This window comes from Penaeus monodon, chromosome 3, assembly GCF_015228065.2.
Source record: "Penaeus monodon isolate SGIC_2016 chromosome 3, NSTDA_Pmon_1, whole genome shotgun sequence".
In the NCBI taxonomy this organism is placed as follows: domain Eukaryota; kingdom Metazoa; phylum Arthropoda; class Malacostraca; order Decapoda; family Penaeidae; genus Penaeus; species Penaeus monodon.
The window spans coordinates 3,923,999-3,938,998 of NC_051388.1; the positions used below are offsets into that span (position 1 = coordinate 3,923,999).

General features: G+C 40.8%; 1 protein-coding gene across 1 annotated transcript in view; it reads right to left on the bottom strand.

The window, feature by feature from the left end:
* Positions 1-15,000, bottom strand: part of LOC119590798 (bestrophin-2-like) — a gene marked incomplete in the record, with an annotated part of 93,777 nt that overhangs the window by 51,023 nt on the left and 27,754 nt on the right. The window contains 1 exon segment of the mRNA XM_037939526.1: positions 4,089-4,199. Coding sequence (XP_037795454.1) covers positions 4,089-4,199 — 111 coding nt within the window.

Here is a 15,000-nt window from a genome sequence, read left to right on the forward strand (position 1 = left end):
CGGCGCGTTGTAACAGTTTGTGTTGCTTGTGGGCACTCCGTTCCCAACAATGGGGGGAGTGTAGCCCGCTGGCATCAGCGGTGTTGACAGTGCGACCACATATCATCCTCTCCAAGATGCCCAGACCAACTCGGGTTAATGGTTTACACGTAGGCCGCGACAAGGGGCGCCTTGATCCTTGTGTTAGCAGATGTATGGAGTGGGTGAGCCTCACGAAGGGGGCCATCAGTGGTGTGCAGGGCAGTTCGAGAGTTAACACAGGCCTGACAACACGTACATAAGGACTGATCTGGAGACTTATTAAAGGCCTTGACTGTTCCCGCTATGCGTACGTATCAAACACATTAATGTATAAATGTAGATATCATTTGCAACATGTATCATTGTACAATTTATGTATTATAATATAGAAGAGTACTTGGCAAAACAGTGTAACATATAGACTCTCCGGTTGTAATAGTATAAGCACTGGTTAGCAATATTGAAAGTTGACGTAAATCTAATTGTGACAGTGATTATGATTGTTATATATTGATTACAGGTTTGACCGCATTCCAATAAATTGTGAAGCGAGTACAACGTAGTGGTATCAGTCACCTCAAATCAACACAAATAATCTAAGCGTATGAAATGGCGCTTACAGGGAGGGGTGGAGGGAAGGAAGGAGATAAGGGGGGAGAGGAAGGGAGGGGGGAGGGAAAGAGGGAGATAAGGGAAGAGAGGAAGGGAGGGAAGGAGGGAGTAAGGGGGGAGAGGAAGGGAGGGGGGAGGCAAGGAGGGAGATAAGGGAAGAGAGGAAGGGAGGGGGGGAGGGAAAGAGGGAGATAAGGGGGGAGAGGAAGGGAGGGGGGAGGGAAAGAGGGAGATAAGGGAAGAGAGGAAGGGAGGGGTGGAGGGAAGGAGGGAGATAAGGGGAGAGAGGAAGGGAGGGGTGGAGGGAAGGAGGGAGATAAGGGAAGAGAGGAAGGGAGGGGTGGAGGGAAGGAGGGAGATAAGGGGGGAGAGGAAGGGAGGGATGGAGGGAAGGAGGGAGATAAGGGGGGAGAGGAAGGGAGGGATGGAGGGAAGAGGGAGATAAGGAAGAGAGGAAGGGAGGGATGGAGGGAAAGAGGGAGAAAGGGGGAGAGGAAGGAGGGGTGGAGGGAAGGAGGGAGATAAGGAAGAGAGGAGGAGGGTGGAGGGAAGGGGTAGGGGGAGAGAGTGTGGGGTGGTGAGGAGAGTGCGGGTTGGTGGAGGAGAGTGCGGGTTGGTGGAGGAGAGTGCGGTTTGTGGAGGAGAGTGCGGATTGGTGGAGGAGAGAGCGGGTTGGTGGAGGAGAGTGCGGGTTGGTGAGGAGAGTGTGCGGTTGGTAAAGGAGAGTGCGGGTTGTGGAGGAGAGTGTGGTTGGTGGAGGAGAGTGTGGTTGGTGGAGGAGAGTGTGGTTGGTGGAGGAGAGTGCGGGTTGGTGGAGGAGAGTGTGGTTGGTGGAGGAGAGTGTGGGTTGGTGGAGGAGAGTGTGGGTTGGTGGAGGAGAGAGTGTGAACTGGTGGAGAAGCGTATGAATTGGTGGAGAAGAGAGGGTGAATTGATGGAGAAGAGAGTGTGAACTGGTGGAGAAGAGTGTGAATTGATGGGCTGAAGATGGTAGAGTGGTGAGATAAGACTAGTTGATGGAGGGGATTGAATGAGTGGATGCAACTGTTGAACAGAGAAGGAGGGAAGAGGAGGTGAGTATTGGGTGAGTGAGATGCGAGATGAATGGAAACGAGAGAGATAAGAGTGAGAGAGAGATAAGAGTGAGAGAGAGATAAGAGTGAGAGAGAGATAAGAGTGAGAGAGAGTTAAAAGTGAGAGAGAGATAAGAGTGAGAGAGAAATAAGAGTGAGAGAGATAAGAGTGGAGAGAGAGATAAGAGTGAGAGAGAGATAGAGTGAAGAGAGAGATAAGAGTGAGAGAGAGAAAAGAGTGAGAGAGAGATAAAAGTGAGAGAGAGATAAGAGTGAGAGAGAGATAGAGTGAGAGAGAGATCGAGTGAGTGAGAATAAGAGTGGAGAGAGATAAGAGTGGAGAGAGATAAGATTGAGAGAGAGACAATAGTGAGAAAGATAAGAGTGAGAGAGAGATAAGAGTGAGAGAGAGATAAGAGTGAGAGAGAGATAAGAGTGAGAGAGAGATAAGAGTGAGAGAGAGATAAGAGTGAGAGAGAGATAAGAGTGAAGAGCGATAATAGTGGAAAAGAAAGAAAAAAAAAAAAAAGGATAAAGTGAGAGAGAGATAAGGGAGAGAGAGATAAGAGTGAGAAGAGTTAAAACTGAGAGAGAGATAAGAGTGAGAGAGAGATAAGAGTGAGAGAGAGATAAGAGTGAGAGAGAGATAAGAGTGAGAGAGAGATAAGAGTGAGAGAGAGATAAGAGTGAGAGAGAGATAAGAGTGATAGAGAGATAAGAGTGAGAGAGAGATAGAGTGAGAGAGAGATAAGAGTGAGAGAGAGATAAGAGTGAGAGAGAGTAAAAGTGAGAGAGAGATAAGAGTGAGAGAGAGTAAAAGTGAGAGAGAGATAAGAGTTAGAGAGAGAACAGAGTGATAGAGAGATAAGAGTGAGAGAGAGATTAAAAAAGTTGAGAGAGAGATAAGAATGAGAGAGAGTTAGAGTGAGAGAGAGATCAGAGTGAGAAAGATAAGAGTGAGAGAGATAAAGTGAGAAAGATAAAGTGAGAGAGAGATAAGAGTGAGAAAGATAAGAGTGAGAGAAAGATAAGAGTGAGAGGATAGAGTGAGAGAGATAGATTGAGAGAGAGATCAGAGTGCGAGAGAGTTACAAGTGAGAGAGAGATAAAAGTGAGAGAGAGATAAGAGTGAGAGAGAGATAAGAGTGAGAAAGATAAGAGTGAGAGAGAGATAAGAGTGAGAGAGTAGTAAGAGTGAGAAGAAGATCGAGTGAGCGAGAGATAAAATCGAGAGAAGAATCAGAGTGTAGAGAGAGATCAGAGTGAGAGAGAGATAAAACGAGAGAGAGGATCAGAGTGAGAGAGAGATCAGAGTGAGAGAGAGATCAGAGTGAGAGAGAGCTCAGAGTGAGGGAGAGATAAAAGCGAGAGAGAGATCAGAGTGCGAAAGATAAGAGTGAGAGAGAGTTAAAAGTGAGAGAGAGATAAGAGTGAGAGAGAGTTAAAAGAGTGAGAGAGAGATCAGAGTGAGAGAGAGATAAGAGTGAGAGAGAGATCAGAGTGAGAGAGAGATAAGAGTGAGAGAGAGATAAGAGTGAGAGAGAGATAAGAGTGAGAGAGAGATAAGAGTGAGAAAGAGATCAGAGTGCGAGAGAGTTAAAAGTGAGAGAGAGATAAAAGTGAGAGAGAGATAAGAGTGAGAGAGAGATCAGAGTGAGAGAGAGATAAGAGTGAGAGAGAGATCAGAGTGAGAGAGAGATAAAAGCGAGAGAGAGATCAGAGTGAGAGAGAGATCAGAGTGAGAGAGAGATAAAAGCGAGAGAGAGATCAGAGTGAGAGAGAGATCAGAGTGAGAGAGAGATCAGAGTGAGAGAGAGATAAGAGTGAGGGAGAGATAAAAGCGAGAGAGATAAAAATGAGAGAGAGATCAGAGTGAGAGAGAGATCAGAGTGAGAGAGAGATCAGAGTGAGAGAGAGATCAGAGTGACTCAAGGGTGAGAAAAGGGATGAGGCAAAAGAAATTTACGAAATAGGGTGAAAAGGGTGACGGATGAAAATGTGGATCGAGAGGGTGACTTTTGAATGAATATGAGATTGACTTTGGAAAAAAAAAGGCATTTGGGTGGTAAAAAGTGGGGTGAATTCTTCGACTTCGGAGCTAGCATGAGAGGAATTCAGGAACTAGTGTGATATCAAAATAAAAACTGCGTGAGATGAAATCAAACAATTCATTTAAAAAAATGATATTACTTTCATGACAAAAAAAGTAAATAAGTAAACAAAGAGATAAAGAGTCAAATGAATCATATATATATATATATATATATATATATATATATATATATATATATATATATATATATATATATATATATATATATATATTTACATACATACATACATATATAAACAGACTAAGTAAATAAGCGGATGATTTCTCACCTCCGACCTTGTTCATCCAAGACGATTCTGTACAGGACTGAGCACAGCGCATACATTAACAGATAAGTAATCAGTTCCGGCCACACGAGCTTGTACACGCTCCCTCGCCATCTGTGGGGAAGATAATTTGGGTTGAGGTAATAATGCTTTTTTGGATTTGATGGTTAGAGAGAGGTAGAGCGAGGGTTAGATCTTAATGGGGGATATATTAGAGGTTTTTGGCTGGTTGTGGGTGTGGGTGTTTATATTGGTGTTTGTTTGTTTGTAAATTCTGGTTGTTTTTATTGTTTGTTTGTAAATTCTGGTTGTTTTTGTTTGTTTGTTTGTCTAGGCTGGTGTGTGTTGTGTTTGTGTGTGTGTGTGTGTGTGTGTGTGTGTGTGTGTGTGTGTGTGTGTGTTTATGTGTTTATGTGTGTGTGTGTGTGTGTGTGTGTGTGTATGCGTGTGTGAGAGAGTACGTGTTTATATGTATGTATGTATGTATATGTACATTTTGCACCCATGTACCTCTGTACATACATACACATAAACATACAAAAAAGCTAAAAAGAAAAATAAATAAATAAATAAAAATAAACGAAGACAACACAAAACTAAAAAAAAAAAAAAAACATAAAATTCAGTAGCAACAATATTGCAACAGAAAAAGGTACTGGCGCCGTCTCGCTACTTACACAACTTAAAAAGATATTATTTTACAAGAAAGTCGGCCACGAAATGTATAATCAGACACTTCAAAGTGTTTTTTTTTCTTAGCATTTTTTTTTATCTCGAGAGAAAAGAGTAGATGGTAAAAAGGGATTTTAAGGGGGGGGGAGGGGGAAGGAGAGAGAGAGAGAGGGGAGGGGGAGGGGGAATTAGAGGGGGAGGGGAGGGGAAGGGAGGAATTAGAGAGGGAAGGGGTGGGGGAGGGTGATGGGTGAGGGAAAGGTGGGAATTTAGAAGGGAAGGGGAGGGAGAGAGAGAGAGGGGAGTTAGAGGGGAAGGGATAAAGGGGAGGGAGACGACGTCTATAACAGACATTGTGACGTCAATAACAGACAATATGACGTCACACTTGTTTATTTATTTATTTATTTTTTATCTCGCGTTACGAGTGACATAGCTAAACCCACGGGTGATTTTTTTCGACGTCAAATATGACGTAAAAAAATAAAAAAAGGTGAAGAAAAAAGATAAAAAAGGGGGAAAAAAAGAGGGAAGATAAAAAAGATTGGGGAGAGGGGATAAGGGGGGGTGGGGGGGGCGGGGAAGAAAAAAAACGGGGGGTTGAGAGAGGATAGGTGAGAGGGGAAAAAAAGGGGGGGTGGGGAGAGAAAATAAGAGGAGGGAGGATAAGAGTGAGAGAGAGATAAAAGGGGAAAAAAAGGGAAGGAGAGATAAGAGTGAGAAAAGGATCAGGGGGAAGATAATAGGGGGTAAGGGAGAGAAATAGTTAGAGAGAGATCAAGTAAAAGAAAATAAGATGGGGGGGCGGGAGAGAGATCAGAGTGAGAGAGAGATGGGGGGGGGTGGGGAGAGATAAAAGCGAGAGAGAATCAGAGTGCGAGAGAGTTAAATGAAAAAGAGTAAGAGTGAGAGAAGATCAGAGTGAGAGGAGATAAAGTGAGAAGAGAAAGATGAGAGGAGATAAGAGTAAGAAAATCAGATGAGAAGAGATCGAGTGGAAAGGGAAAAAAGGGAAGAGAGATAAAGTGGAGAGAGATAAATGAGGAAATAAGGGTGAGAGAGAGAAAAGATGAGAAGAAAAAAATGGGGAGAGATCAGGTGAGGAGAGATCAGAGTGAGAGAGAATCGAGTGAGAAGAGATAGGTGAGAAGAGATAAGAGTACCAAGGGTAAAAAAGGGTGGGGCAAAAAAATTTACGAAATAGGGTGAAAAGGGTGACGGATGAAAATGTGGATCGAGAGGGTGACTTTTGAATGAATATGAGATTGACTTTGGAAAAAAAAAGGCATTTGGGTGGTAAAAAGTGGGGTGAATTCTTCGACTTCGGAGCTAGCATGAGAGGAAATTCAGGAAACTAGTGTGATATCAAAATAAAAACTGCGTAGATAAAAATCAAAAAATTCTTTTAAAAAAATGATATATTTTCATGACAAAAAAAGTAAAAAAGTAAACAAAGGAAAAAGAGTCAATGAATCATTATATATATATATATATTATATATATATATTATTATTATTATAATATTTTATATATATTTTAATTATATTACATACTACAACTTTTATAAAGACTAAGTAAATAGCGGATGATTGTCCACCTCCGACCTTGTTCACCCAAGACGATTCTTACAGGACTGAGCAAGCGCATACTTAACGAAAAATCAGTTCCGGCACCGGCTTGTACACGCTCCCTCGCCATCTGGGGGGAAAAAAATTTTGGGGTTAGGTAAATTCTTTTTTGGTTTGATGGTTTTGAGAAGGTAAGCGAGGGTTAGATCTTTAAAGGGGGGAAAATTAGAGGTTTTTGGCTTTGGGTGGGGTTTTATATTGGTTTTTTGTTTGTAAAAATTTTGGTTGTTTTTTTTGTTTGTTTGTAAAATTTGGTTGTTTTTTTTTGTTTTTTTGTCTGGCTGGTGTGTTTTGTGTTTGTGGTGTGGGGGGTGTGGGGTGTGTGGTGGTGTGTGTGTGTGGTTTTGTGTGAGTGTTTTGTGTGCGTTGGGGGGTGTGTGTTTTAGTGTTTTTTGGTTTTGTGTGTGTGTGTTTTTTTTTTTGTGTGTATGGGTTTTGAGAGAGTACGTGTTTATATGTATGTATTATTATATGTCATTTTTTACCCTGACCCCGTACATACATACCTAAACATACAAAAAGCTAAAAGAAAAATAATAAATTAAAAAAAAACGAGACAAAACCCAAAATAAAAAAAAAAAAAAACATAAAATTCTAGCAACAATATTGCAAAAAGAAAAAAGGTACTGGCGCCGTCTCGCTACTTCCCAACTTAAAAAAATTATTTTTCAAAAAAGTGGCCGAAAAGATAAACAGCACTTCAAAATGTTTTTTTTTCTTAGCATTTTTTTTTTTTCTCGAGAGAAAAAAGTAATGGTAAAAAGGGATTTTAAGGGGGGGGGGGGGGGAAGGAGAGAGAGAGGAGGGGAGGGGGAGGGGGAATTAGAGGGGGAGGGGAGGGGAAGGGGGAAAAGGGGGGAGGAGAGAGAGAGGGGAGGGGGAGGGTGATGGGGAGGGAAAGGGGGAATTAGAAGGGAAGGGGAGGGAGAGAGAGAGAGGGGAGTTAGAGGGGAAGGGGAGAAGGGGGAGAGAGACGACGTCTATAACAGACATTGTGACATCAATAATATACAATATGACGTCACACTTGTTTACTTATTTATTTATTTTGATCTCCCGTTATGAGTGACTTAGCTAAACCCACAGGTGATTTTTTTCGACGTTAAATATGACGTAAAAAAAGTACAAATTTTCGCCAATTAAAAACATTTACAAAAAAAATATTTACAGTGAAAGTAAGGATAACGTTAATGATAATTAAATAATCAAAGCGATAATAATATTAATCAATTGAAATTGAAACTAATATTAGACTAATACTAATACTACTAACAATAATAATAATAATATAATCATTATTATAATCATTATTACTAATACTACCATTATCATTATCATTATTACAATAATGAAAATCATATTAATCATATTACTAACAGCAACATCAAAACTGATAATAATGGTGATAATGATAATAATAATAATAATAATAATAATGATAATAATAATAATAATAATAATAATAATAATAATAATAACAATAATAATAACAACAATAATAATAATAATAATAAATAATAATAATAATAATAATAATAAATAATAAATAATGATATAATAATAATAATAATAATAATAATAATAATAATAATAATAATAATAATATAATAATAATAATAATGATTATGTTCATAATAAAAAAAATAATGATAATATAGTAATGATAATAATGATTATGTTAATAATAATAATAAAAAAATAGTAATAGTAATCATAATAACAACAACAACAACAATAATAATAATAATGATAATAATAATGATAATAATAACATTAATATTAATAATAATAACACAATGACAACAACAATAATAAAGATACAACTATTACTACTACTAATACTAATAACAACAACAACAACAATACTACTGCTACCATTGCCAAAGAAGTTATGCAAAGCAGCCAGTGTTATGTTGCAGTGCAAGTGAACGTCAGGCAGCGTCAACGACTGGCTATATGTTCCTTCGGCCACGGTGAAAATAAACGGCCCCTGTTCCCTATTTATTTATATACTTGTTTCTTTTGTTGGCATTTTTTTTATTCGTGTGATTTTGGTAACATTTGATTTTTTTTTTTTTTACTTTTTAGATCTCGTTCTCTCTCTCTCTCTCTTTTTTTTTTTGTTTTTTGTTTTGTTATAATGGCACTTTTTTGTAGTTGTTTTTCTATGTCTCTTATTTTTCCTACATTCTGGTCTGTATCTTGCCCACTCTGTCCGACTCTTCTTTTCTTTCTCTCTCTCTTTCTTTCTTTCTCTTTCTCTCTTTCTTTCTCTTTCTTTCTCTTACTCCTCTCTCCTCTCTCTCGGTCTCCCTCTCTCTCTCCCTCTCCCTCCCTCCCTCCATCTCTCCTTCCCTCCTCCTCTCCCTCTCTCTCTGTCTCTCTTACTCCTTCTCCTCCCTTCACGTCTCCTTCCTCTCCCTCCTTCCCGCCCTCCCTCTCCCCCTCTCCCTCTCTCCCTCCCTCCGTCTCTCCCTCCCTCCCTCCCTCCCCCTCCCACCCGCAAGCGAAAGGTTCTCCTCACCCCCAATGCAACTTCAGACCGAGTGTGACCTGCGGCCAGAAAACTCCTGAAGGAGGTTGACTGCGGTTTACCACTAATGGGTCTCCTGTTCCTCGCTGCCAATTCCCCTGCAGATGCGGTGAGGAAAGAGGGTGGGGTGGGTGGGGGGATGGGGAGGAGGTGGAGGGGATGGAAGGGGAGGAGGGGTGTTGGGGTGGGGGGTTGGGGGGAGGATGTGGAGGAGGTGGAGGAGGAGGGAGGGGGGTTGGGGGTGGGGTGGAGGAGGGTGGGGGTGGTGGGTGGGGGTATGGAGAGGTTTGGGGGGATGTGGAGGAGGTGAAGGGATGTGGAGGAGTGGGTGTAGAATGTGGAGGGGGAGGGAGAATGTGGAGGAGGTGGAGGGGGTTGGGGGATGTGGAGGGAGGAGATGGAGGGGGAGGGGGGGGAGTAGAAGAGTTGGGGGAATGTGCAAGACATGGAGGGGGTTGTGAGGAAGTGAAGAGGGTGGGGTGTGCGTGTATATGTGGAGGGGGTGGAGGGATGTGGAGGGGGAGGGAGGATGTGGAGAGGATGGGAAGGATATGGTGGTGATTGGAGAAGTTGGGAAATGTGGAGGGTGTTGGAGGAGAATGTGGAGGAGGTGGAGGGAAGTGGAGGAGGTGGAGGGGGTGGAGGGAAGTGGAGGAGGCGGAGTGACTGTTATTTTTTATGTGAATGCAGATGGGGTATACATACAAACAGGCGCACATTAACATCACACATACACAAACATACACGTATGAATGAACAGACACGCACACAGGCATATATGTATGAAAAAATGAATAAATATTTAAATCAACTGATATTCCATCTGTCTGTCTATTTCTATCCATCTATATACCTACCTACCTATCTATCTCTCCATCCATCCATTCACCCATCTATCTATCTATCTACCTTGGTATCTGTACATCTGTCTATCCATACACTCATATGTCTATCTATCTATTTATCTATCCATCCATCCATCCATCTGTCTATCTGTCTGTCTGTCTGTCTGTCTGTCTGTCTGTCTGTCTCTCTCTCTCTCTCTCTCTCTCTCTCTCTCTCTCTCTCTCTCTCTCTCCCTCTCTCCCTCCCTCCCCTTTCACTCTATCTCTATCTATCTATCAGAGAGCGTAAAAGATAATCAGGTTGCATAAGAGAGAGAGAAAGAGAAAGAGAGAGAGAGAGAGAGAGAGAGAGAGAGAGAGAGAGAGAGAGAGAGAGAGAGAGAAAGAGAGAGAGAGAGAGAGAGAGAGAGAGAGAGAGAGAGAGAGAGAGAGAGAGAGAGAGAGAGAGAGGGAGAGAGAAGAGAGAGAGAGAGAGAGAGAGAGAGAGAGAGAGAGAGAGAGAGAGAGAGAGAGAGAGAGAGAGAGAGAGAGAGAGAGAGAGAGAGAGGAGAGAGAAGGAGAGAGAGAGAGAGAGAAAGAGAAAGAGAAGAGAAAGAAGAGAAAGAGAAGAAGGAGAAGAGAGAAAGAGAAAGAGAGAATGAGAAAGAGAGAAAGAGAAAGAGAGAGCGTGAGTCAACCAGGAAGCCATATTAAGCTTTCTCGAGGAAGACACAGAGAAACAGGAAGGAGAGAGAAAAAAAATGCAGGTTTTCTTCCCTTTTCTGTACATTATTTTTTATTTATTTATTATTATTATTTATCATTTATTATTTATCATTGTTTTTTGTGTTACTAATTTTTTTTACTGTATCGTGTACAGCAGTTAATCAGCTGATCAGTTCATAATCGTTGATACTGTTAATATATTTGATTATTAATAACAAGGCTACACGCACACTTATATAGAATGATAGATAAATAGATAGAGTGATAGATAAATAGATAGAGTGATAGATAAATAGATAGAGTGATAGATAAATAGATAGAGTGATAGATAAATAGATAGTGATAGATAAATAGATAGAGTGATAGATAAATAGATAGAGTGATAGATAAATAGATAGAGTGATAGATAAATAGATGAGTTGATAGATAAATAGATAGAGTGATAGATAAATAGATAGAGTGATAGATAAATAGATAGAGTGATAGATAAATTGATAGAGTGATAGATAAATAGATAGAGTGATAGATAAATTGATAGAGTGATAGATAAATAGATAGAGTGATAGATAAATAGATAGAGTGATAGATAAATAGATAGAGTGATAGATAAATAGATAGAGTGATAGATAAATAGATAGAGTGATAGATAAATAGATAGAGTGATAGATAAATAGATAGAGTGATAGATAAATAGATAGAGTGATAGTATAAATAGATAGAGTGATAGATAAATAGATAGAGTGATAGATAAATAGATAGAGTGATAGATAAATTGATAGAGTGATAGATAAATAGATAGAGTGATAGATAAATAGATAGAGTGATAGATAAATAGATAGAGTGATAGATAAATAGATAGAGTGATAGACAAATAGATAGAGTGATAATAAATTGATTTTGAGTGATAGATAAATAGATAGAGTGATAGATAAATAGATAGAGGATAGATAAATAGATAGAGTGATAGATAAATAGATAGAGTGATAGATAAATAGATAGGGAGACGGATGGATAGATAGGTAGTCTGATAATTAAATAGAGAGACAGACAGGTAGAAAGACAAATAAGGAGGCAGGTATATACAGATAAATGAATAGATATATTAGATAGGTAGATAGATAAATAGATAGATAGATAGACAGATAGATGAACAGATAAGATAAATAAATATGTATGTATATATAGATAGATAGAAAGATACAGATAGATAAATAAAAAAGAATAAATATATATAAATAAATAAATAAATAAATACATTATATATATATATAATATATATATATATATATATTATATAATATATATATATAATATATAATATATATATATATATATAACGATAGATAGATAGATAGATAGATAGGTAGTCAGATAGATAGATAGATAGAGAGAGATTATAAATAAATATATGTAGATAGATAGATAGGCAAATAGACAGACAAACAAACAGACAGATTAATGGACAAATACAAATAGACAGATAGATACAACTTCACAGAACCAACAAACAAAATCATAATAGAAAAAGAAAAAAAAAATCTGCGAAGGACCAGTTGATTCAGAAACATTATAGAGAAGGAGAAGAGACAGAGGGGGAGGAGAAGGAGGGAAAAAGGAAGGAAGAGATGAGAAAGAGGAGAGGAGGAGAAAGGAAGAAAGAGCAAGAGGAGAGGAAGAAAAAGGAAGAAAAGAGAGAGAGAGGAGGAAAAGGAATAGGGGCGATAAAAAGAAGAGGAGAGAGAAGAGGGAAGGGCGATAAAGAAGAAGAGGAGAGAGATGGGGAACAAGGATGCATAAGAGAGAAAGAGAAAGAGAGAGAGAGAGAGAGAGAGAGAGAAAGAGAGTGAGAACGAGAGAGAGAGAGAGAGAGATAGAGAGAGAGAGAGAGAAAGAGAGACGACGAGATTGAGAGAGACTGAGAGAGACGATGAGAGAGAGAGAAGCCGATGTAGAGAGAGAGAGAGAGAAAGAGAGAGAGACTTCTTCAGTATGCTGTCATAACCCCCCTCCAAATGCATGCTGCTTGTCTTGAAAACCGCGGCCAGCATATCAACGAATCAAAAATTTATCAAACAAAGAGAAAAATTTAACCGGACATTGTTTGTAGTGAGAGAGGAGGAGGAGGAGGGGGAGGAGGAGGAGGAGGAGGAGGCGGAGGAGGAGGAGGAGGAGGAGCGGAGGGGAGTGAGGAGGAGGAGGAGAAGGAGGAGGCGGCAGGAGGAGGAGGAGAAGGAGGAGGGAGAAGGAGAGCGGGGGGGAGGAGGAGAAGGAGGGAGCGAGGAGGAGGAGGAGAAGGAGGAGGGGAGAGAGAAGGAGGAGGAGGGGAGAGAGGAGAAGGAGGAGAGGATGAGGATGAGGAGGAGTAGGAGGAGAATGAGGGGAGGAGGAGAGAGAAGGAGAGGGAGGAGGAGAGAGGAGAAGGAGGAGGAGGAGGGAGACGAGTAGGAGGAGGAGGAGAAGGAGTAGGCGAAAGGAGGAGGAGTGAGGAGGAGGAAGGAGGAGGAGGAGGAGGAGTAGGAGGAGAAGGAGGATGGAGGAGGAGGGAGGAGGAGGAGCGAGGAGGAGGAGGAGGAGGAGGAGAGGAGGAGGAGGAGGAGGAGGAAAGAGAAGACGAAGAAGAAGAAAAAATAGTAGATCGATTGAATAAGCTGAGAAGATAGAGAGAGAGGGGCAGGAGACTGACTAAGCAAGAGAGAGGAGCAGTGATGACAACTGATAGAATAAAGAGAATAATGAACAATGATAAAAAAATAAACTTATCAAACAGAACCCACCCCCCCCCGGAAACAATAAAATAGAAAAAACAAAAACAAAACAACATAAAATGTACGAGAGAGAGAGAAAGAGAGGGAGAAAGACAGAGATCGAAGAGTACGAGAGATGGAGAGAGGACGTAGCGAGAGAGAGAGCGGATAAGAGACGAGAGAGAGAGAGAGTAGAGAGAGAAGGAGAGAGAGGACATCGAGAGAGAGAGAGAGAGACTGAGAGAGAGAATTTGAGAGAGAGAGAGAGGAGAAGAGGACAAGAAAAAAAAAAAAAAAAAAAAAAACCCACAACGAAAAAAAAAAAAAAAAAAAACGCAGACCTTTTGCATTAAATCCTGTACCTCCCTTTTTATTGCGAGGCACTCAGAGGGTAAGGAATCTATCGGAAATGACGTGAAAGAGTTTGAATCTGCTGAGCAAGTCTTGCCCAGGGGGGGGGAGGAGTTTATACGTCAAGTTGCAAGTAAAGAGAAAGACAACCAGTGTGACCCGAATAATAGTGCTATACAGTGCGACGGCATCGGAGGGTATAGTGTAACAAATATTCGTAAAGTAGAAGGGGGGGGGGTGGGGGGGGGGGGATATTTAGATGTAAATACAATATATCAAACACTTGCATGTACTCCAACACGTGCAGACTCGTTAACGTATACAAAACACACTCAGAAACTACATTTACACATTACAAACACTCTACATCATACATATACGCTCGATAAATGCGCATTCATTCAGCTAGATTCCTGACGTATATGTAATGAGTATTCTCTTTATAATAGAAAGAAAAATATATTAGATTGATTGACGTTGGGATTGTAAGCAGCTTTTTCTCCGTCCTCATAGCACACTTCACCTCAAGCCTTTAGTCTCTCGGGTTTGTTTTACGCGTGCTGTGGATTTATTCGGTTCTTTTGTTCGTTTCTGTTTCGCTGTCTTGTTCTATGCTCTCTCTCTCTCCTTCCACTTTTTTCTCTCTCTCCCTCTCTCTCACACTTTCTTCTTTCTCTAATCGCATCTCACTTTCTTTCTTTCTCTCTGTCTCTGTTGGTCTGTTATCTATATGACTCTCTCTCTTTACTTTCTCTTTCTATCGTCGTTGTCTCGGGTCTATGCTCTCTCCTCTCTCTATCTAGCCTGCACTGTCTAATTTCTTTATCTCTGTACTGTTCGTCTCGTCTCTTGTTCTCTGTCTATACCTCGCCTCTAGCTTTTCTCTCTGTCTGTCCTGGTCTAAACTCTCCTCTCTCTCTCGATATTCTGCCTCCTTCTGCTCTCTTCCGCCTTTTCACCCCTCCTCTCTCTCTCCCTTGTTCCCAGGCCAAATCACCCTCATACAACTACCCACTCCACACCCCCCTGACACTCCACCTCCCTACCACCCTCTCCTCATCTCCCAGCGTCTCTTCTCACCGTCATTCATCCCCGCACTACCCCCCACCCTGTCCAGGTCCCGACGCCCCCTCCTGCATCAATCTGGCATGCGGATGGGCTACCCCATTATCAGGGATGTGGATGCACTCCGCACCTGCGCGCGTGGCACCGCAAGCGAGAGTCGCTCCCGGAGTCATGACACCGGCAGTACATGCAGGGTTGCAGGAGGCGCCTGGCTTATGTCATGTCATTGAAAGGTACATCAATATTCAGTGGCAAGTGTCTGTTCGGGATATTGCTTTGTCTATATATAATATATATATATATATATAATAGTATAAATATAATAATATATATATATATATATATATATAATATATATATACGGGTGTAATT